At 40.7% G+C, this 22,276-nt stretch overlaps 3 protein-coding genes across 5 annotated transcripts in view; 1 reads left to right on the top strand and 2 right to left on the bottom strand.

The window, feature by feature from the left end:
- Positions 1 to 27: 27 nt before the first annotated feature.
- Positions 28 to 7,085, top strand: Sra1 (steroid receptor RNA activator 1). The gene is made up of 5 exons (XM_005327294.5): positions 28 to 713; positions 821 to 946; positions 5,340 to 5,545; positions 6,247 to 6,355; positions 6,506 to 7,085. The coding sequence occupies exons 1-5, from the start codon at positions 653 to 655 to the stop codon at positions 6,715 to 6,717; spliced, it is 714 nt and encodes a 237-aa protein (XP_005327351.1). The 5' UTR covers positions 28 to 652; the 3' UTR covers positions 6,718 to 7,085.
- Positions 7,086 to 7,758: 673 nt separating this feature from the next.
- Eif4ebp3 (eukaryotic translation initiation factor 4E binding protein 3) lies at positions 7,759 to 12,378 on the bottom strand. Its single transcript, XM_005327293.5, has 3 exons — positions 9,500 to 12,378; positions 8,261 to 8,434; positions 7,759 to 8,101 (listed from the first exon to the last, which is right to left on the bottom strand). The coding sequence occupies exons 1-3, from the start codon at positions 9,600 to 9,602 to the stop codon at positions 8,073 to 8,075; spliced, it is 306 nt and encodes a 101-aa protein (XP_005327350.1). The 5' UTR covers positions 9,603 to 12,378; the 3' UTR covers positions 7,759 to 8,072.
- Positions 12,379 to 14,959: 2,581 nt separating this feature from the next.
- The window catches only part of Ankhd1 (ankyrin repeat and KH domain containing 1), a 124,019-nt gene continuing 116,702 nt past the window's right edge, over positions 14,960 to 22,276 (bottom strand). For 2 of the 3 annotated variants that reach the window (XM_078046339.1, XM_078046344.1), the window contains 5 exons: positions 19,074 to 19,250; positions 17,553 to 17,804; positions 16,717 to 16,892; positions 15,740 to 15,904; positions 14,960 to 15,472 (listed from right to left, as the gene is read on the bottom strand). In XM_078046339.1, coding sequence (XP_077902465.1) covers positions 15,413 to 15,472; positions 15,740 to 15,904; positions 16,717 to 16,892; positions 17,553 to 17,804; positions 19,074 to 19,250 — 830 coding nt within the window. In that variant the 3' untranslated portion in view covers positions 14,960 to 15,412. The remainder of the gene's footprint in view (positions 15,473 to 15,739; positions 15,905 to 16,716; positions 16,893 to 17,552; positions 17,805 to 19,073; positions 19,251 to 22,276) is intronic. The other variant, XM_078046341.1, reaches the window with a different exon arrangement.

Raw genomic sequence — 22,276 nt, 5'->3', positions numbered from 1 at the left:
TCAACAAACATTTTCTAAGGTCTTCTTTGTGCTAGATACTAAGCTAGGTGCTGGGGATGTACTAGTCAGATCCCACCTTCTGAGACTCCTAGGGGAGATAAACAAGTCAAACAAAATAGAAGATGCTATGTAGTACAACTAGGAAATCTTCAGAAGAGTATTGTGGTAGCACGGTGAGACACTTAACCTAGCCTAATGTGTTACAGAAGACTTTGGAAGAGTTGACATTTAAGCCGAGTGTTGAAGAAAGATGAGTACTAAGTGAGTCTAGAGAAAATAAATGTGGTGAATGTGTAGGGCACTGGACAGAGGTGAGGCTCCGGGAGTTGACCTGGCTAGATCACTGACAGGGTACACGTGGGGCCTGAATTTTTGGTGGTTTTAACTTGCTCCTGAGAACAATTGGGAGAGATTAGACCCTGAAGACTAGGGCTCCCTAGAGCGCCAGGTCCTCCGAAAAACAGCATCGTTTGGTGCCTTGTGACCAGGGTCCCGAAGGATCTTTAGCTGGCGATTTCGAGTCCCTTAGGGAATTGGCGCAGGGTCCCTGCGGTTCTCGGCGGTTGAAAAGAACCGTCCAAACAAGGCTTCCAAGCAGCCAGCGCCGCCTGGCACACATTCCAACTAGCCCGCGTGATCGACGGCCCCGGAAATGACGCGCTGCCTCGCTGGCAGTGCGGAAGTGGAGATGGCGGAGCTGTATGTGAAACCGGGTGAGCGCAGCTGGGGGCGCCGGGTGCGGACCTCTATCTTCCCAAGCCCCAGTGAAACCTTCTGGTGGAGTCCGGCTCTCGCTTTACACATTCCCTCGCCTCCACAGGCAACAAGGAGCGCGGCTGGAACGACCCGCCGCAGTTCTCTTACGGGCTGCAGACCCAGACTGGCGGACCCAAGCGCACGCCGCTCACTAAGAGGGTCGCCGCCCCGCAGGATGGATCCCCCAGAGGTGCGTGGGGGCCCTATACACGGAGTCCCGCGGAGAATGGGCGGTGCTAGGGATAAGCGTGACCCAAAGGTCTGTTTCTCTCTTCTGAGGAGACGTCCCGCCACAAGACTGGGACCCCAGTAAGGGGCCCAGAGCAGATTTTTTTTTTTTTAAAAGAGAGTGAGAGAGGAGAGAGAGAGAATTTTTAATATTTATTTTTTAGTTCTCGGCGGACACAACATCTTTGTTGGTATGTGGTGCTGAGGATCGAACCCGGGCCGCACGCATGCCAGGCGAGCGCGCTACCGCTGGAGCCACATCCCCAGCCCCAGAGCAGATGTTTTTGAGCTCCCTCTCTGCCGCTTAGACCAATAAATGTTTATTTAAGAAGACTCTTTAATACCTTGATCCTAAGTGATCTTATCAAGAGTATTCTCAAGTTGTTTCCAATCTAGTCCTCTTCTTAGAATCCCATAGTGATACATCGATTTAGCCCTTTTACCTCTTCACTTGGGTATAGTAGGCCTCTGAGACTTGATGTGTTACTCATCTATTTATCATTAACTACCTAGCGTTGGCAACAGATTAAATATTGATTTAATATTTAATGGTATTTAATGTCATGGCTTGAATAAGATGACATTAAATCAAAGGGCTCTGCAGAGAAATAACAGAGTGATATGTTACTGGGTGACTAAATTAGGCATCTGAGGGGTTGAAATCTAGTAACTAGAAGCCAGTCGATGATCAGGTGCAAGAAAATTTCAAAGCTAGTGCAAAGGTCCTGGGATAAGAAAAAGATTGGATACTGAAGAAGTAGAATGGCTACAACATAGTGAGTTTTGCCAGGAAAAGGAGTTTGCATTTTAATCTACAAAGTTGGAAGCTACTGAAAAGTTTAAAGTAGAGAAGGGCTGTCTTTCCCTCTTAAAGTTTCCTAGGACAGAAGTGGGCAGTCACCTGCACAATGGGCTCAGGTGAATTTCTTTTAGCATCTCTTCATCCTTTACACCCTTTTCACTGCAAAGGAGTGATAAGGAAGGCAGGGTTTCTTAACCATGGCACTACTGATTTTAGGCCAAGTTATTCTTTGCTGGATACTCTCTTTTGCGTTGTAGTTTCTTCAGCAGCACCCTTGATCCTCTACCCAGTAGATGCCAGTAGTGTTCAGTCAGTTGTGTTCAGATGTTTGCTCTCCAGCATGGGAACCACTAATTGATTTACATCTTTAAAAGATCACTGTGTCTGCTGTGTGGAAAAAGATTTTAGGGAAGAAATGAACAACAAATCAAGAAGCTATTACAGTAATACTGGCAAGATTTAATGATTTGACAAGGAAGGAAGTAGTGGGGATGGTAGGAATTAGGTGTACATAGGTTTTGTTGTGGAAATAGTAAGAATAAGTAAATAGAAATCAATATGGTTTTTTGTTTGTTTATTTGACATGGGGAGATTGGAGGATAGAGGTTTTGTGGGGAGGGAAAAAGCAAGTTTTCAGTTTGGGCCATATTTAAGTTTGGGTTGCTGCTATCTTTGGAGAGAAAGAGGGCTAGATCAGATTAGAGAAAGTCACCAACAGTAGATGGTATTTAATGGCATGGCTTGAATAAGATGACATAAAGAGAGGTTGTGGATAGAGACCTAAAAAGGTGCTCTAGGGCTTTCTAGCATTTCAAGGTTATGTATAAGAGGGAGCAGCAAAGATTAAGCGGTGGCCAAAGAAGAATAGGGGACAGTAAAATCAAGAATCAACAGAGGTCAAGAGAGATAGAGACCTCTATATCTGACAAACACTGCAATTACTGCTGACCTTAACAAGAACAGTCTCTATAGAGAGTGGTGAAAACAAATTTAGCTGGAATGGGCTGAGAAGAGAATATGAAAAATACAGAGTAATTATAGACATTTCACTCAGAAAGTTTTGTGAAGCAGAGATGAGAAAATGGGGCAATGTTGGAAAATGCAATAATGTGAAGGAAGGATTGCTTTTGATAGTATATAATACAATATGTTTGTATGCTGACTGAGAACCAGAACTGATGATGCAGAAGAAAAGGAATAATAGCTGGAGATGGATTTTGATAGAAGCAGGAAGCTTTCATTTATTACAGAAGGAAGGAAAGTGGGCACAGATGCAGATAAGCTAGTAAAAGTGGTGGTGGGAAGATGAGAGAGTTCATGTTTGATGACCTGTATTTTCTCAATGAAACATGAGGCAGGATCAGAGGTGGAGAGACAGTAGGCAAACAAAAGAGTGAGACAGTAGAAAAGTTTAGAAGACATGTGTCCAGGCAGTGTTTGGTATGTTTTAACATCGGTGGCCATTAAAAGTATTAAGTTATCATTTATCAGTTTGGTTCTGTTTTCTTCCCAAGTGTAGGCACTATGGTTTAACCAATAAAGTGGGACAAAAGGAAGAGAGGGAAGAGGTAAAAGTGTTTCAAAGGGAGTAGCTGTTATGCACCAGGGAATCTGAGTAGTTGAGCTGGAAGGGTAGGAGGGGCAGTCAAATTTTGGAGATGATACAATGTTGTGGACAAAGCATTGGGGAATAAAAGGGAGGAACAAAATGATCACTGGAGTGCTGGGGCTGTAGCTCAGTGGTAGAGGGCTCACCTGGCAGGTGTGAGGCACTGGGTTTGATCCTAAGCACCACATAAAAGTAAACAAATAAAGGCATGCTGTTCATCTACAACTACCAAAAAAAAAAAAAAAAAAAAAAAAAAAATCACTGGAGGTGCAGGAGTAAAGTAACTGAGGCCTAATTATTAGATGCATTAATCATCTTTGTAGATGCTAATGCCTGAAACTTAAGTTCTTGACTTTCTTCCTCCAGTTACTGGTCAGAAACAAGTCATCTTGATTCTTCACTCAACTGTTATAACCAAATCCTGTTGCTGCCCCCTCCTAAATAAATCTCGGACTGCTTTTCCCCCCTCATCTATTCTTTTACCATAGTTATGGCTAGGCATTCTCTTTTTCCTGGACCATCTCATTAATCAACTGGCTCTATTCTCGATCTGTTCTCATCAATTTGTCATGAAACATACATCTTAAAAAATAAGTTGGGAGAGCTGGGGTTGTGGCTCAGTGGCAAAGCACTTGCCTCACGTGTGTGAGGCACTGGGTTTGATCCTCAGCACTACAGAAAAATAAACAACAACAACAAAAAGATTATAAGAAATAAATGTCTGGGGCTGGGGATGTGGCTCAGGCGGTAGCACGCTTGCCTGGCATGCGTGCGGCCCGGGTTTGATCTTCAGCACCACATACAAAGAAAGATGGTGTGTCCGCTGAAAACTGAAAAATAAATATTAAAAATAAAAAAGAAAGAAAGAAAGAAATGTTGGGCACTGCAGAGTGGTGCATGCTTGGCTCCAGAGGCTGAGACAGTAGTATTGAGAGATTAAGGCCAGCCTTAGCAAAAAAAAAAAAAAAAAAAAAAAGTGAGGTGCTAAACAACTCACTGTAGATCCTGTCTCTAAATAAGATATAAAAATAGGGCTGGGGATGTGGCTTAGTGTCAAGTGCCCCTGGTTCAATCCCCAGTACCCTGCCTTCCACAATAATAATAATAATAATAATAATAATAATAATAATAAGAAGAAGAAGAAGAAGAAGAAGAAGAAGAAGAAGAAGAAGAAGTTGGGCCATATTACTCCTTGCTTCTATAAAACTGTAGTGGCTTCCCAGGACTGTAGGGCTCGAGATCAAACTCCAAGGCCCTACAGGAACTGGACTGCTTCTCCAGTCATGGCTTACACTGCTTTCTTCAGTTTTAATAAGTCTTAGGAAGCTGGGCAGTTGCACACTTAGAATCCCAACAACACACAGGAGGCTGAGGCAGGAGGATTGCAAGTTCAAAACCAGCCTCAGCAACTTAGTGAGACTCTGTCTCAAAATTCAAAAACAGAAAAAGGTTAGGAATGTGGCCCAGCTACATTGAAGCACTTTTCAGTCCAATCCCTGGTATCCCTGCCCCCCAACAATTCAGTACTCATTTAACTCTTCATAGCTGCATCTATTGTATCCATTAGTTCTCAACTTAATAAAAACTGTTAGCTTTGTATTTTTTGTTACACACTAATCTAGCAGCTGTACTTGTATAAACAACTTAGGTCTTTCTATACTCTTTATCACATAGTACATTTTATTTCTTTACAGCATGTAACATGATTTGGCAGTTGTGTCTCCAACCCCTCTAGAATTTAAGCTCTCTAAAGGCAGGAACCTAATTTGTCTGGTTTACTCTATCTTTGGCACCTAGCACATTGTCTGCACCTAGTAGGAACTTCATGCACATTTTTAAGTGGATGAGTTGTCCTAGAGTATCCCTGCTTAGAAGGGGTGACTTTAGTGTTGAGTTTCTTACCTATTTGAGCCATGCTACTTGAATCCTGCTTTACTTTTTCAGTCTTCACCTCAGAGACTTCTCCTGGGCCTCCTCCAATGGGCCCTCCACCTCTTTCAAGTAAGGCCCTTGGTCCCCCCTCTGTGGGGAGCTGTCCTGTCTCCAGAGTGCAGCCCACAGGTTTCCGAGTCATCGAGTCTGAGGCTCTGATGGAGGATGTGCTGAGACCTTTGGAACAGGCATTGGAGGATTGCCGTGGCCACATGAAGGTAAGCCCTGGCCCTCCAGGGAGTGTGGAGAACTCCTTTCCATAGCCAGATGCAAGTATGGCTCCCAAAGGTAGACCTTCTGACCCTGTAGGCAATGATTCTTAATCCTGTCAGAGTTATGGACCCCTTCAGAATCTGCTAAGGCCTTCCCAAGAAAATAAACAGGATTTCAGGAGGGTGCACAAGACTTCTGCAGAACTAGTCAACAGTAGAGTTGTAGGAATGAGTTGAATTAAATTCCCATTAGTGGAAAATAGTAGTTTAATTTTCAGTATCTCTAGGCCATTCAGAGCATACCCTGCTGGTTTTGTACTCAGTGGGGAAGAGGAAATCTTTATCTATGGTGTTTCCTAAGCTCTCCGGACGCAAGGGATCAAGGAAAGAGGAAGTAACATAGTAATTTCATCTATTTGGCTCTTAAGTCTCTTTTTTTTGTAAATTAACCTTATGACTTCTGAGGGTCTGAGAAGCCCCCCAAATTTTAAAATTCTAGCCAAACATGCATGTTTTCTTGGAAGAAGATCCATAGGCCTCAACAGGTTCTCAGTGAGGGCCTCTAACCTTTGGGTAAAGAACCAGATCTCTAAAAGACAAAACGTAAGGTCCTGGGCCAGAGATTAGCAGATGCATTCCTATGATACTGCCTTCCCCTTTCCTCACTGGGCTGGCACCACTTGAGTTGGAGGGCATTTGTCTTTCAGAAGCAGGTATGTGATGACATCAGTCGACGCCTAACACTGCTTCAGGAACAGTGGGCTGGAGGGAAGTTGTCAGTGCCTGTTAAGAAGAGGATGGCACTACTGGTGCAAGGTATGGGTGGCTTCTGGTATAGCCTAAATCTCTTGCCCTGCCATGGTTGGTTAAGCTGGAACAGGTGCTAAGATTTTGAACTCTGAGATGGGAGGCATGAAAGCTCTTTTTTTAGTACATTCTGCTTGCTCAAGCCCTGTTTCTCCTCAGAGCTTTCAAGCCACCGGTGGGATGTAGCAGATGACATTCATCGCTCCCTCATGGTTGATCATGTGACTGAGGTCAGTCAGTGGATGGTGGGAGTTAAAAGATTAATTGCGGAAAAGAGGAGTATGTCTTCAGAGGAGGAGGCCAATGAAGAGAAATCTGCAGCAGCTGCTGAGGAGAACCAAACTATACCAGGCTTTCAAGAGGCGCTATAATTCTGGGGATTCCCCAGACTCACCTAGCCTGTTTCTTATGCCTTGGTGTGGAGGCCTTCTCTCACTTGACTCTATTTTACCACCAGGGAGACTGTCCCATTGGAACTGACCCAAGATCCAATCTGGGGTACAGGGAGCTCACTTGTTAACCCATAACATATGCATTTCAATAAAAACATCTCAGTTGTGGGCACTGGGTGGGAAGAGATGAACCCTTCATATGTCAAACTGGTCCCCAATACTGTCCTTGACAGCCCACTCCTTGCATACCCTATAAACTCTGTTATCCTTCCTCCACACATCATGCCTAGCTGGGCATGATCAGATTGCTGCTTGCCACTTTTACCAAAATTAGATCAAGAAACTCATTTCTTGTAGCCCGTCTTTGAATGAGAACAGATTCAAATAGCCTAGCATGTGGATGCTTTTCTTGCAAGGAAAGGAGACTCCCTTATATACCTTCCATCTTTGAGGTATACAGATAGTAGAGATTAGAACCAGTGAGTGGTTTTTGCTATAGAGAATGAAGGCGATGACCAGATACTGAGATTTGGGATCATTACTGACTCATCAGGCAAACTGCTACCTCATTTTGGCCTTTAGTGTGGACCTTAAGGTTTCTTCTAAACCTATGTAAACAACAGTGCTGTAAGAAAGGAATGCACGAGGTTTTCAGTATTGGAATGGGGATTGGTACTTACAGGTAGTAGGAGGTAGAAATAGCAAGGAGAGACAAGAGATTGGCTATAGGCTGTGAAATCACCTCATCCAGAGAGTGCTGCTTAGGAATGGAGAGGGGAGGGCTGTTGGGGAGGCCCAGTTCTAAGAAGACTGCTTCCTGGAAAGACAGGAATATCCCCTGGCAAGGGCCAGGCTATTGCTGTTCATGATTTGGCGACTCCTACAGTCTGTCCCAGGCTGCTAGAAGTTGGCTCAGGGGGAGCTGGGAACAGACCTGGACCTCTCATAAGCCTGCTAGGGCCCTCAGCTGTGTGGCTAAGATGAGAAGACCACCACTGAGGAGAACACTGGAGCCAAGACTTTTGTTTGAATATTTACTAAGCAGCCAGAAGGTGACATATTCTGTCTTTCAGTCCTAGCCCTTAGCATAGAGGCCTGGGGGTTGGGAGGAGTACCTAAAGACCAAAGAGAAAGGAGATCTAAGGGCTTGGCAAGTAGCCCACTCCTATCCCTGGTCTAGCTGCCCCAGATTTAAAGGAGGTCCGCAACCAACAAGTCACTCCTTTCCAGATTAGATGAGGCTAGCTGTCCTTTGGATATCCGAGAAAGAGGTGGTGGCAACAGCGGCATGGGATCCCTCTATAACGCCACACGGGGGGATCATCTGCACTGGATTAGAAGTCCATTTCAAATTGTGCGTCATCTGGAGAAAGAAAAAGCAGGGCTGGTTGGTAGCCTGAAGGTCTGTAGGCCTATGGCCAGTGTGGAAACCCCTCTTGGAATTGAACCCCACTCTACTTCACAGAGGCATCTCAACTCAAAGGATGAGGCATTTCCTAATTTTAGATACTGCTTTCCTTACCGGGTATCTCTTCCTCTGTCTCCTTCTGCTCCTTCAGCAACTCTAGTTTGGAGGGTAGGACTGTTGGAGGAGTTGTGACCCCGGGAATCTGAGGGAGGCAGCAGGGGGGTGTCCGGGCAATGGGTGAGTTCTTGCACTCCAGCAGGAACTTTCGGTCGTAGATGATCCTGGTGCCTGTTAAAGGGTAGGGGCTGAGGTTAAGAGTCAGGAACTTGGGCTCAAAGGTGATTAGGATCCCAGGCATCAGCCTTTTGAGGACTGTGTTGGGGGGTGTAAGACTGTCACATTTCCCAGTGTGTAGACTGACTAGGACCTCTACTGACAAGGCTTCATGGCACTGAAAGACTACCAGGCCTAACCAAGATGTGTCTAAGCATCATAAAGCAACTGGGCTTTCCAGTTAGTCCATCCAGGGGACTTAGGTTTGGGGGAGTTTCAGGTCTTAGTTCTAAAAAGGAGCACCAAACTTTGAGCTCAGGGTCTGCTACTCTTAAGCTTTGACATTTTCTTGGTTTGGTTCACAAGGTGGGATATAGTTGCCCCACAGCTGTGAAGGGGGCACTCATCTCCTGCAAAGAGAAGCTGTGTTCTTCCAGATACTTGCTTTCCTCATGAAAAAGGGGGACATACTGTTCTTATTCTGACCACTCCCAAGTCCTTAAAGTCTCAGCCTTCTAGCTCAAGGGAAATCAGCCAGCATTGTTGACCTCAAAGGGAACTGCCCAGTTCTCGCCCCTCCCCTTTACCCAGGAATTGCTGGGTAGGGAACCCAGCGGCTCAAGTTCTCAGGCTGCTGGCTCAACCAGCAGCAGGGGAAGCCTGGACTTTTATCTATCACAGCTAAAAGACAGAGCCAGCTGCACATACCTGAACCCCCTACCCCTAACAGCTCTAACAAAGATTTGGTGCTTCCTGCTCAGGCCACCTTCTACTGGGACCTAGGCGCTTACTCCCAGGAAGCAAATTTGCTAAAGATAGGCGCATATGGAAAACCCCCAGAAACAAGGCCAGAGAGAGGAATCTACTCACTGTCACCGAAGATGGGCTCAAGGTACTGTTACAGCACTTTCAGGTTTTGGGGAACTAAGTTTCGGTTCCAAAACCCTCCCTCAAACCTACAACCTGCAGAGGGGCCTGCAGACAAAGAAATCTACAGCCCACGCCTACCCACCCCCGCCCGCAACAGCACGCACGCGCTGGTTTGCCAGCACTCTGCGGACTCCGACCCGGCCCGCTGACCTCCCGGGGTAGTGGCGTATAGCGTGCCCCCCGGCGTAGTGCTGTAGCAATCGGGCAGCCGTTCCCGGCCCCCCGGAATCGGGCAGCTCGTGGACGTGGACATAGCAGACAGGAGGTGCAGGAAGGCAACCGGGCTGGTGCTGTGGCGCGGAATGCTGCTGAGTCTGAGGCGGACTTGGTTGACCACGTGCGGCCGCAGCAAAAACACTAGGACGACGTCACGCCCGGGGCGGGCCACTCGCTGTCACTCAACCCGACGGCGCCACCTACTCGCTAGAGAGCAACCAGACTCCTTAGAGGTGGGGGAAAGTCTAAGACTCTGCACAAGCCTTCAGATCCACCTGGTGCAACATTTGCCAGCTTTCCTCTCAATACTGCAACAGTTTAGCAGTTTACTGCTTACACCTGGGCTCCTGGGGAGTACAGCTGGCTTATTCCTCTCAAAAGTTTTGGACAGTAAAGCACTATTAATAGCCATATTTTACAATGAGGCAAATAAGCCCAGGCAGGAAAATCTGTTTCAAAGAAACAAATGTTGTTGGAGGGGTCCTAAGTGTATCTCACTTCAGAACCTGGTCCCTTCAACACAGCTGTGTACTGGCCACTAGAAACAATCAATTGAGGCTGTGGGCTTAGCTAAGTGGTAGAGTGATTGATTAGCATGCGAGACCCTTGGTTTGATTCCCAGCACAGGAAATACACGATTGCTATATGGTGTGAAAATGCCTTAATGGCCTTGACCACGGCAAGGGACTTCTTTCTTCAGGGAGCTTTCTGAAGAAGTTGTACCTGGGCTAAAGGATGAGTGGGCCCTGAGGGACAGGGGGAGGCTGCAGTTTGAGAAATCAAGAGGGGAGGCTTGGTCTTTTATCTATCACAGCTGAGGATAGGTAGGGGATCTGGTCATTTAGCTCTGTGAAAGGGAAGGTCGGAGGGAGTGTCTAACCTTATTACCCCCCCAAATTAAGTATAGCACCTGACCACATGCATATACTGGTATTACCTCAGTTATTGATTCATTAGAATTTCCCTTAGCTTTAATTCTGTCCCTCATTTAAAAAAAGATTATAAATCAGTGCTTCTTAAACTTTAACGTGCATATAAATCACCTGCAGACCTCAATGAGAACTCTGATATACTATGTCCTGGTGAGATTCTGGATTTTAAATACATTCCCAGGTAATACAGGTGCTGCAGATTCTCAAAATCATATTTCAGACAGCAAGGATATGTATGCTTAATAGTTCCAGTTTTGAAGAAAGCATCCTACAAAGTGGTGCACACCTAAATGATGTACATTAACTGAGATGGAGAGCAAGGCTTGGGAACAAATTATAGAGTCATCTGATAAGTCATCTTTTAAGCAAGGTGATGAAGAAGTCTGTTCAGGGAGGCATGGGGTAGAGGACCATGAGATTGAAGATGGGAAGCCCAACAGTGAAAGCAGGTACGCAAAAGGGCTATAGGGATAAAGATAAATATATAAGACTCAGATAGATACAAAGAGGAGAAAGAACAAGGTGATTGATTAAGGGTGGGGTGAAGGAAATGGAGATAAGCCAGGATACTTCCCTATCTTCTGGTTTGACAGCCTTGGTAGCTAGAATGCTAGTATAATAGGGAAAACAAGACAAGGAGCATTGGGGAATGAATATTGTGTGTGGAATGCCCAGGTAAAGCACAACATGGAGCTAAATATATTGGTCTGAAGTTCACAGGGAGAACTCAGGCTAGTGCTTCATATTTGAGTGGAATGAAATCCCAGAGTATGGAAGGAGATAACCTTGGGAGAAGATTCAGTGTAAGACAAGCCCTAAGCACATCAACATTTATTTAAGGAAGAAGGATTCACCAAAACAGAAAGAGCAGTCAGAAACAGATCTGGGAGAAGTTTTCAAGAAGGATCCATGTCTAAAAAATATCTACTACAAAATAGCAGCAGTAGATATCACTACTATCTGCACTACTGCATGAAGCTAACTTTTTGGAGACACTAGGTGGAATAAGTTTGGAGAACTAGAAAATAGGTTGTTGGCTTTAGAGAGAAAACCAGATTTATTATCCATGCAACCTGAATAAGGAACAAGAGTTTAAATCAGAGAGTTAATACTCACTAGATATGGAAGTTTAAAAAATACCTATGCCCAGGCCCCACTCCAGGGACTACATTAAACATATGAGGAAATACCAGGTCTCCACCACTAGGCAAACTGGCTGAAGTCACACCAATACCATCAAGATGAACTTTCCTAGCATATGCAAGACCCTGCATTAGATCACCAGCACTATGCAAAGATAAATAAAGGATAAGTATGCAATAGATGATTTGATTTATGACCTTGTTTTCCAAATTAGGGCTTGAAGCCTAGGCTAATTCCCTTTTTATTGGAGGTGATCTTAACACATTCAAAGAATTTTAAACTTCAAATCACATTTTTCTCAGTCCTTTCCTATAGGAAAGAGTGAAGGTGAAGGAACTAGCCTGTTGGAAAATGACAAGGCATTAAAGGTGAATTAAAAGTACAGCGTTATCAGAGCCCTTCACCCCAGTACAGGGTCCACTGGGAAGACGTCATGACCAGCCATACTTCTCTGTAGAAATTCTTCTTGTTAGTCAGAGAACAAGATGTTCAAAGTTGTTTTCCTACAGGCTTGTTTGCCTCTTCCTGGGTTTACAATGTGGTCCAAAGGTCTTCAACAGTGGGATACAATCATGTATACCAAATACTCCTCTCTGCTTAGCATGAAACTATCATATGACCAGCTTCTCTTCTACAACCTAACTCTAACTAAGATGGTCCCCCTTGTGCCCTAGTTTTGAGATCAGCAGGAGGATTTGGCCAGAATCTACACAAAAAGATGGAAACTGAAGTTCCAAGTCCTAAAATTTCTTACCTCTGGTTAGGAGAGGGCACCATTGGCTGTCCAACTCTCTTCTTTGGTCTGGTTAGATGAGGTGATGGGATTTCCCCCTTGAGAGCAGGGACTGAAGAAAGCAGACTGGCCTATAAAAGGGCAAGTCAGCACACTGTAGCCACAATAGATTTAAGGGGGTCTTACAACATCAATAATTTTATTGATGGTGGAATTTTGTTAACACTGAATACTATTTGAAATAAGAGAGTCTAGAAATCTTAATGATATATTTTATTCCTTGAAAGAGCTGTTACTCTCATGCAGTTTGACTTCTATTTTAGCAGGATGTTTCTAATGACTTGAAGGACTACTATGGATGTGCAAGGTTTTCTTCTACCTTCACTAAAATCTCCAAAATCAATACTCATCCCCAGAATAGCAGGCTTTTTTCCCCCATCTCAGAACCAAACCTCAGTACTGTAAACATTTTAATGGTTTCCAGTATTTGCAGACCATATAATCTCATTCACAAGAAAAAGGAGAAAATTTATGTTAGAACTAGAGGACTCTCTTGAGTTTCATTTAAGTTTAATTTCATTTTCAGATGATGAAAGCGAAGCCCAGAAAGGTGAAATGACATGCCTAAAGTCATAGTGCTTCAAGTGGCAGAAATGAAAATAGAATTTAGGCTTCTGACTCTTGTTCTACCATACCCACACTGCTTCCCCCCATATCCCTTGTATATTTTGAAAGTAATCAAGTTCTTACCTGAGCTAAGTTTTATCCAATGTTCAGGTTGGTAAATAGCAGTAAAGGAATGCCAGGAAGAGGCAGGCAGAGGAAGAAGAGATTATAGCAGGCGAAATGGGGTTGGGAGCTGGCTACCAGGATCCAAATAGAAAGAAAGGAAGGCAGGGCTGATAAAAGAGTAGTAGTTCCTAAGGAACTACATTCACTGTACAACTCCTGTTTCTTCCTAATTCTCCTAGGGTTTTCTCCTTTTGTTGTTTTCTAGGTGCAGATTTAAGGGTTCTTCCAGACAATTCAAATATATTATAGTTACAATAGAACCAAACTCACCTTTTTGTCCCACTGAATAATTTACTTAATATTATCTCTCACTAGTATATATTTCATCAAGAGTAGTTTCATGGGCTGGGGTTGTAAATCAGTGGTAGAGCGCTTGCCTAGCATGTTTGAGGCACTGGGTTCGATTCTCAGCACCACATAAAAAAATAATAAAGATATTGTGTCCATTACAACCAAAAATATTTAAGAAAAAGAGTAGTTTCATTCATTTCATTGTTTTAGGTGATTAATTTTGTTATTGATAAGTAGAAAGTGCAAGATATGTAGGTGATCCAAGGGGTCTCCCCCTCCCTCCAGGATCAGGGGGCCTCCTGATAATATTTGATGTTATTATCAACTACTACAAAAGCAGTAACTATGATACAAGTGATAACTTTCAAAATTCATTTAAAAAAGAAGTAAGGGTTGGGGTTGGGGCTCAGTGGTACAGCATTTGCCTAGCATGTGTGAGCCACTGGGTTCTATTCTTAGCATCACATATAAATAAATGAATAAAACAAAATGTCTGTTGAAAACTAATACACACACACACACACACAAACACACATACAGAAATAACTTTAGTAATCATTCTCTTACATAAGATGAAATGGAAGACAAAAGAACAGGTTATGTCTAACACGGAACAAACATGGTATATCTGACCTGGTGCTGGCTTTAGGACCTAGGCAGTGATTAAGAATTCCTATTATGAGAGTAGAAAGGTGCTGCTTGTATAGTTTGCTCCTGGTTATTCCTTTTTTTGTGTGCATTTTCTCTCTCTTGCTTTCTCTATCCACCCCAAACATTTTCTTATTTTCTTTTTTATAATGCTTATACACAAGACAAGAGATTCAACTACATTAAAACACAAACAGATTGATGACTATACTTTTCAGTGAGATCATTTTTCCTTCTCTATTGCATCAGATTTTTGGCATAACTTTTGGTTTTCCCAACCCATTCCAGTGTTTCTGTGTTTAGTTTGTTAAACATACTGACTTTTCATACTTGGGTCCATGGAACTAAGCTCAGAACAAGTCACATATTTATAAACATTACTTAGTTGATTCAACAATACAACAAAGTAACAGGAGTTGTCGCAACCCAAATAAAATTAAAACACCCATAACCAATTACATCTTTTAGATTAAAAAAAGTCAGGAAGCACAAAAGGAACCTGAAGTTGACGATTTGGGTGTGATTTGTTCATTGTTAACTGATTTAAATCCAAAAGTTCCTATTTCCATACTCATGATCTATAAAAAAGAGTGAAACTATCAGTGGCCTATGTGCTAAAGTCAGACAAGATACAGTGCCAGGGTTTGAATTTTCTTACATGTAAAATGATGTGGAAGACAACAAGGGAACCAGGAATATTAAACACAATAAACAGATAACAAGTCTTAACAGTGCTTTTTCAAGGCAGTGTAAATGTGAGAAACATGGTACATAATATTAACAATCTGGTTCAGTATGATTGTGGATTGGGCAGTACCTCCATGACCACTGAAAGGATCACACCCCACTTCTAAACACTGTTCATCTTTTTATTGAATATTCTGGTAAATATTTCACATTAATACAGGCTACATTTAGTAGAGCCATTATATGACAAGAAATTTACTCAACTTTTTCCTTTCCAGTATGTAAACAATTATACATGTATTTACCACCCTAAAAGGTTGAAACATGTAATCATCTAATTCTCTTCTGCATACAAGTAGCATTCGGTATGTTTAGCCAAAAGCACTAAGTTCATCTGATCTTAAGTTGAAAATGGCTAAACTAACCAGAGAACATAATCAGGTGGATAGGAAATCAATTTGTTCTTATACAATGGGAAATCAAATTTCCATTGCTAAAGCCTCAGAGAAAATTTCTTAGTTAGGCACATTTAAAAAAGAAAAAAAAAAAAAAAAAGTTCCCCAGGGTTCTTCCAAGGTCATAGATTTCTCAAACAAGGCTAAAGAGTAAAGACCTTCTAACTTAGTTGACATATTTGAGATGCATGTTTCCAATATGAGGTGCCCACGTGCCAGGCCAAATCTGAAAAGGGGGAGGAAAAATTGGAATTTCTAATTAGGAATCTTTAGACATTTACAAAACGAATATAAAAATGCAATGGCAATTCACTGTTTTTGCCTAGGAAGAATACACATACATGAAATAAAATGGCTGCATCATCTTGATATTGAAAAAACTTATTTCAGGTCAAGGTGGTCAGTCATGACTTTTGACTCAGAACTTGTATTATGCACAGTATTGAGTGACATGACAAATCTGAAAAATGAAAGAGCATTAAGCCCATTTTACCTGTTGGGCATCAGTGCATTCAGTTGAATTTTGGATAACTTTTATCATAGGGTTCCAAGCAGGATCTGGGTTGTGAAGCCCATTAAACAATGGACCTCCAGGAACATCAGCAAGCTGAGGATGAGAGGGTATTATGGTGCCTCCATACATGGAAATTGGTAGACCCTAAAACAGCAGGAAAAAAAAAATGGTTCACTTGTAAAATGATTACACATAATGATTCTATAATACCAGTTTAGACCTCTCTAATTTCCCTTCAGAAAACATCAGAGGATTTTCTGTAAGCAGAGTGTGGTACAGTACTGACAAACCAAAAAGTGTTTTTCTGCATCTGCAACATTTTTCAATAAGAAATAAAAAACGAAATATGATATCATCAGGAAATTTCCTGTATTATGTTTGAAAACAATACCCTACACTTTCTCCTATCTTAGTTTCATGAATAAGAGTGTACTAAGAAGAAAAGGGTAAAGCTATGTGAATGTCGGCTGGGGATGTGGCTCCAGCGGTAGCGCGCTCGCCTGGCATGCGTGCGGCCTGGGTTCGATCCCCAGTACCACATACCAACAAAGATGCTGTGTCCGCCGAGAACTAAAAAATAAATATTAAAAATTCTCTCTCTCTCTCCCTCCTCTCTCACTCTCTCTTTAAAAAAAAAAAAAAAGCTATGTGAATGTTTATAGCAATAATTTGGCTTTATAGCAGCCAGAAAGCTGTCAGAGCAAACAAGAAAGCATTGAAGATCACAGCCAGCTTTTTAAAGATATGGAGGCCTCCCTCGAAGTTGTGGTAGAACACAAAAACAGAAAAACTCAAACACTTAAGGTGTAGACATTATGACCCACTACTGAAACTGAACAAAAGAACTGGCAGGGATGCAAACAAAGGGAGACATTTCAATACACACTACTCCTTAACATGTAACTACATTGAATGGCAAAGTACCAAACAAATTACAATGATGTTTATCAACTCACTTTAGAAAAATCCACAAAACCGCTTGCCATAGGCTGGTGAAAAATGTTAGAGGGGGCTATCATTCCAGAATCATCTCTCTCCATTGGTTGGTGCTGGGAGAATGTGCTTGGGTCTGATAATTGTTGATGCATTGGATGGTTCCCTATCACAGACTGCGACCAACCTGATAAGCCTTCTGGAAAGAAGAATTGAAAAGAGGGTTTGATATTTATTTGCATAAAACAATAAAATATTATCATTTTATTCTTTCTTCAATACCAAAATAAATTCCTCTCAAGAGTTTAGGGAACTTCATCACTGTCTTGCAAGCCCAAAAACAAACAAACAAACAAACAAAAAAACAAGTTCCCAGACTACCAGAAGAAGTCCTCTGAATACCCCAAACATCTTATACTCTCTGAAATACCTGAAATAATTATCCCATTCTACCCTGGAAAGCTTAAGCAGGAAAGCAAGCATGCTTTGAATATTCATTTTTTTATTATTATTTTTAAAAAATATATATTTTTTAGTTGTAGTTAGACACAATACCTTCATTTTTATTTATTTTTATGTGGTGCTGAGGGTTGAACCCAGGGTCTTGCACATGCTAGGTGAGTGCCCTACCACTGAGCCACAACCTCAGCCCTGAATCTTTATTTTTGATCAAATATATATGTCACCCAACTAACATTCCAGACTTTGAAACTAGACTGAATTCCTTAAAGGTACAAACACCCAACCCTGTTTGTTAAGCACAGGAACTAAGTTCTTTTATTTTTAAAGGAACTGAGTTTTAATGACAAACTTACACAACTTACTTAAGCTATCCCTGCAGAGAAAGAAAGATACATACCTGACACAGCATTGACACCAAATGACCAGATTCCACTGTGTCCAACAGGAGCGACAAAACTGGTTCCCACAGGAGCTTGAGCAACAGACCCTCCTTGTCGTATTCGAGCCAGTCTCTCTGTTCCAATTGGGGGAGGTATCTTTCGATCTTGACTGGCACTGCCTCCTTTTGGTTGGCCCAATGTTGGTGGGGCAGAAGTGGCTGAAAGAGGTGAAGATGATCCCGAAGAAACAGATGGAATAGGAGAGTCACCTGGTGGCAAAATATTTCTCTATTGTTTTATTACATATAAAAACTATAGAAATATGAGAAACCTTGTTGGAAAGATCTATTCCACAACATAGGTCTGTAAAGAAAAATTTCATTTTATGAGATCATTCAAATGAGAATAGATAATTTCAAAACATTATCCTGGACTATTTTTGGCTGTAATAAAAGTAAACAAATAGCCTAAAAAAATTTCCTAGTTGAATTAAACAAGGGTAGGAAGGAAAAAGTACTCATTTATTCTAGTTCTAAATAATCTAGTTCTAAATAAAACAGTTACTTTTAAAATTAACTCAAATATGGCAATGTTTGTACAGTATCTAGATTATTATCTGAAAAACACTTCCTTACTTTTAGTTCTTTCTCTTTTTCCCTTTCAATAGCCCTTTTACCCTTTCAATTGCCCTTTTAGTCCATAAGAAAGAAAGGTTAAATGTTAGCAAAGCACTGTAGTAAACTGATTGGCAGTTTTCTTTCTTAATTGGGCTCAGGTACTTTGGTTAGTTTTCCTTGTCAAAAGGCCAATGTTAATTACTTCACAATTCTCACTAAAGAAAGGAAATCAAATACTGTTAAATTCTAAATATATAATCTGTTCTAAATATTGAAATAAGCAATTCAGAACAAAGGAATACTTATAATGGGCAATGATACATCCATAAAAATGTAAAAATAAATGAGAAATCATAAATAATCATAAATGAGATATCATATCAAGTTGATCATATGCATAAATCAGTTTCAAGATTTGAGAAATTATTTTACTAACCCACCCCCCAATCATTTTATTATCTTTTTTCATTCAATACTGGGATTGAGCCCAGGGCTGCTCTACTGCTGAGCTGCACTCCCAACCCTTTTTATTTTTTAAATTTATTTTTGTGTTATTGGGAATTGAATCCAGGGACACACTACCATGAGCTAACAACCAGCCTTTTTTATTTTTTGAGACAGGGTCTTGTTAAATTGCCCAGGCTGACCCTGAACTCAAGATTCTCCTGAGTAGCTGGGATTATACGCATGGACCACTGTACCTGGCTTTGTATTACCTCTTCTTGAATAATGATAGCTTGACCCTTTCTCAAGTTTTGAATCCTATAAAATGCCTGTCAATTTTTTGATGTGACTACAATACAAACTTTGGGTATCTGCATACTGTTTATTTTACTAAATTTATAACATAGTATTTCCTGAAATAAATGGCTTAATAACTTAATTAAGACTCTTTGGAAAGAGTTCCTCCATGATTCCTACATGAGTTTGAGGTGCTTGTCCATGGATGGGGTGAAAAATGTTGTCTGTTGAAACTAGGAGTCCCAACAGGAGCTGGCCCTTGCAGGAAAACCCTTGTTCCTGGTATGCCGGAAAAACTTGTCAGAGGAGCAGAGGAGGAAGATGGGGAGCTGCCTGATGGGTCAATGGATGGTAACCCTGAAATAAAACAGGTACGAGATATCCAATTAGCTAAGGCTTTAAAATGTGAAGTCCAAGGTTACTTAATTTTTTAAAGAAGAAAGCATGTGTTTTATTTTTGTAGATCACAGCAGAAAGAATCCACTTATGTGATACTATATGGCCAAACCTAAATTTTCTTACCATCAGAAGAAAATCATCTAACATATAAATATAGAAAATGAACACAATGTTTAAGAATGGAAGTCACCTAAACTAATGTTCTGGATAAATCTTAAAGCTTTTATTAATATCTGCATTCTCTCTTGTGGAAAACCTGAAAGCAACAGCTTTTTAAAAAATTAGAGTTATTTCCTATAGAAAATGAATAATAAAAGCTACCAATTTTCCTTCCTCACAAGGAGGAAAAGCATACCACTAACCTAAGGGTAATTTTGGTATTCTATTAAACAAAATCAATAATTGTAAACTATACCAAAGTTTCTATCTATTTTGGATAAATTTGAACTTAGCAGCCTTCGTAAATTCCATTGATTGTGGAATTTATTAGGGAAAAGGGACAAAGATTTAAGAAAGGATTACAGGTATTCACTGTAGGAAAATGAAAATTTGCCAAAACTTCTCTCAGGAAAGTCTGATTTTCAAACAATTTAATTCCCTATCATTAAAAAAACAATGTTTAGATGTAATTCACATATCATATAATTCACCCATTTGAAGTATAAAATTCAATTGATTTTAGTATAGCAATTCACAGGGCTGCACAGCCATCACCATATTCAATTTTAGAATATTTCTGTATCCCTTAAAGGAAACTCCATACCCATTACCTATCACCAGATCCTCTCATTCCCGTATCCCAACTTCTTTTTTGTTAAGTTTTTTGTTGTTGTTGTTGTTGCAGTTTTGGGGATTGAACCCAAGGCTACTCTACCACTGAGCTACATCCCCAGTCCTTTTCATCTTGAGACAGGGTCTTACTAAATTGCCCAGGCTGATCTTGAATTTGCAATCCCCCTGTTTCAGCATCCTGTGTCTCTGGGATTACAGGTGTATAAATTATAGTTATTTCTTTTTGATGAACCCTGAAACTTTTTTTACCAAAAGAGCTGCCCCATCCTACATTCCTGCCAGCAGCCATCATGATTTTAATTTCTTCACACCCTTCCCCATCTTCTTAAAGTATTACTACTTCTTACTAAGAGGGTAAACCCATGGAAGAAGACCATGAATAAAAGCAACACATACAAGCTGTTAAGAATTGAGGTCAAGTAGGGCATGGTGGTGCACACCTGGAATCCCAGTAACTCAGGTGCTGAGGCAAGAGTATCACAAATTGGAGGTTAGCCTCAACAACTTAGCAAGACCCTGTCTCAAAATAAAAAAATTTTAAAAAGGGCTGGGAATATAGTTCAGTGGTGCCTCTGGATTAAATCCTTAGTACTAAAAACAAACAAACAAAGAACAAAGAATATAAGGTCAAGCTTATTAATCCTGGGCCCCAGAAGGAGGGTCAAAGATGAATACTTCCTTTATTTATTTAAAAATATTTTTAGTTGTACATGGACACAACACCTTTATCTATCTATCTATCTATCTATCTATCTATCTATCTATCTATCTATCTATCTATCTATCTATCTACCTATGTGGTGCTAAGGATCAAACCCAGTGCCTCACACATGCTAGGCAAGTGCTCTACTTCTGAGCAACAACACCAGTCCTATTTATTTATTTTTTGAGAAGGGAGTTTCACTATGCTGTCCCAGGCTCACCTCATACTCCTAATCCTCCCACCTCAGTCTCCTATGTATCTAAGATTACAGGTGTGCATCACCATGCCAAGTTTAAGAATACTATTTTCTATCACAACTCGAGCACTGACAATGAGCAATTTTTTTCAACCTGTGGCTTCTGAAGATCTTTACTAGTCTCCCAAAATGAACAGTTACAACTGATGTCTATTTATAGAAAAAAAGAAAAAAGGAGATCATAGATGGTCTTGGGGAGACTTATCTTTCTGCTTCAAAGACAAGAAACAATTACTTGAGGGGATGTGGGGTTGGAAAGATAATAGAATGAATTGGACATTATTACCCTATATACATATATAACTGTATGACTGGTGGGATTTTACATTATGTACAATTAGAAGAATGAGAAATTATACTCCATTATACATGATGTATCAAAGTGCATTTCTACTGTCATATATAATTTATTAAAACAAATAAAATAACATTAAAGGAAAAAAAAGAAATAAAATAGAAACAACTGTTTTCCTGAAAGACAAGTAAATAAAACATATCTGAAATGGAAGTTAAGGCTATGCCATATCCATAACTCACAAATTTTTTAAAAATACTTTTTTAGGTGTTGATGGACCTTTATTTTATTTATTTATATGTGGTGCTGAGACTCAGTGCCTCACACCTGCTAGGCACATGCTATACCACTGAGCTACAACCCCAGCCCCATAACTCACAATTCTGAACAACATAGATTAGTAGTTTAGCAAAAAGGTAACATGCATGTTAGGGTAGCTGGAAGAGATATAATAAGTGAAAATAGTGTTCCTTACCCCAATCTGGGTCAGCTACCATTTTTAACTTGTTTTTCTGTACAGCATAGATTAGATTAAATTTGGCTCTTAAACTTATTCAAATCTATCTGCATCTTTCTTACAATGCTAAGAAACTGATAGTTTAATCTAAGTTTCTTTTAAAAATATAAGAGCCCATAAATGACTAGATGGATCTCTTCAAATAGCTGCATCTAATATAAATATAAATAATATATAATACCATTAAATAATATAAATTGTAGGCTGGTATCTAAACACTTTTGTAACTCTAATTTTTAAAATCTAATACAATCACTGTGATTTTTAAAGTCTACACATCTGGAATCCTTGATGTATACCATGAATCATTTTTATTTACATAATCTGACACCAATTCTAAGAAAATAAGCTGATACAAGGCATTACCTCCTACTCTGATTGAAAGATCTAGCTTATTATATGTAAGTGATTTACCTATAGC

Source organism: Ictidomys tridecemlineatus, chromosome 1 (genome assembly GCF_052094955.1).
Source record: "Ictidomys tridecemlineatus isolate mIctTri1 chromosome 1, mIctTri1.hap1, whole genome shotgun sequence".
In the NCBI taxonomy this organism is placed as follows: domain Eukaryota; kingdom Metazoa; phylum Chordata; class Mammalia; order Rodentia; family Sciuridae; genus Ictidomys; species Ictidomys tridecemlineatus.
The sequence above is the reverse complement of the archived record's forward strand: the minus strand, read 5'-3'. Positions and strand labels throughout refer to the sequence as shown.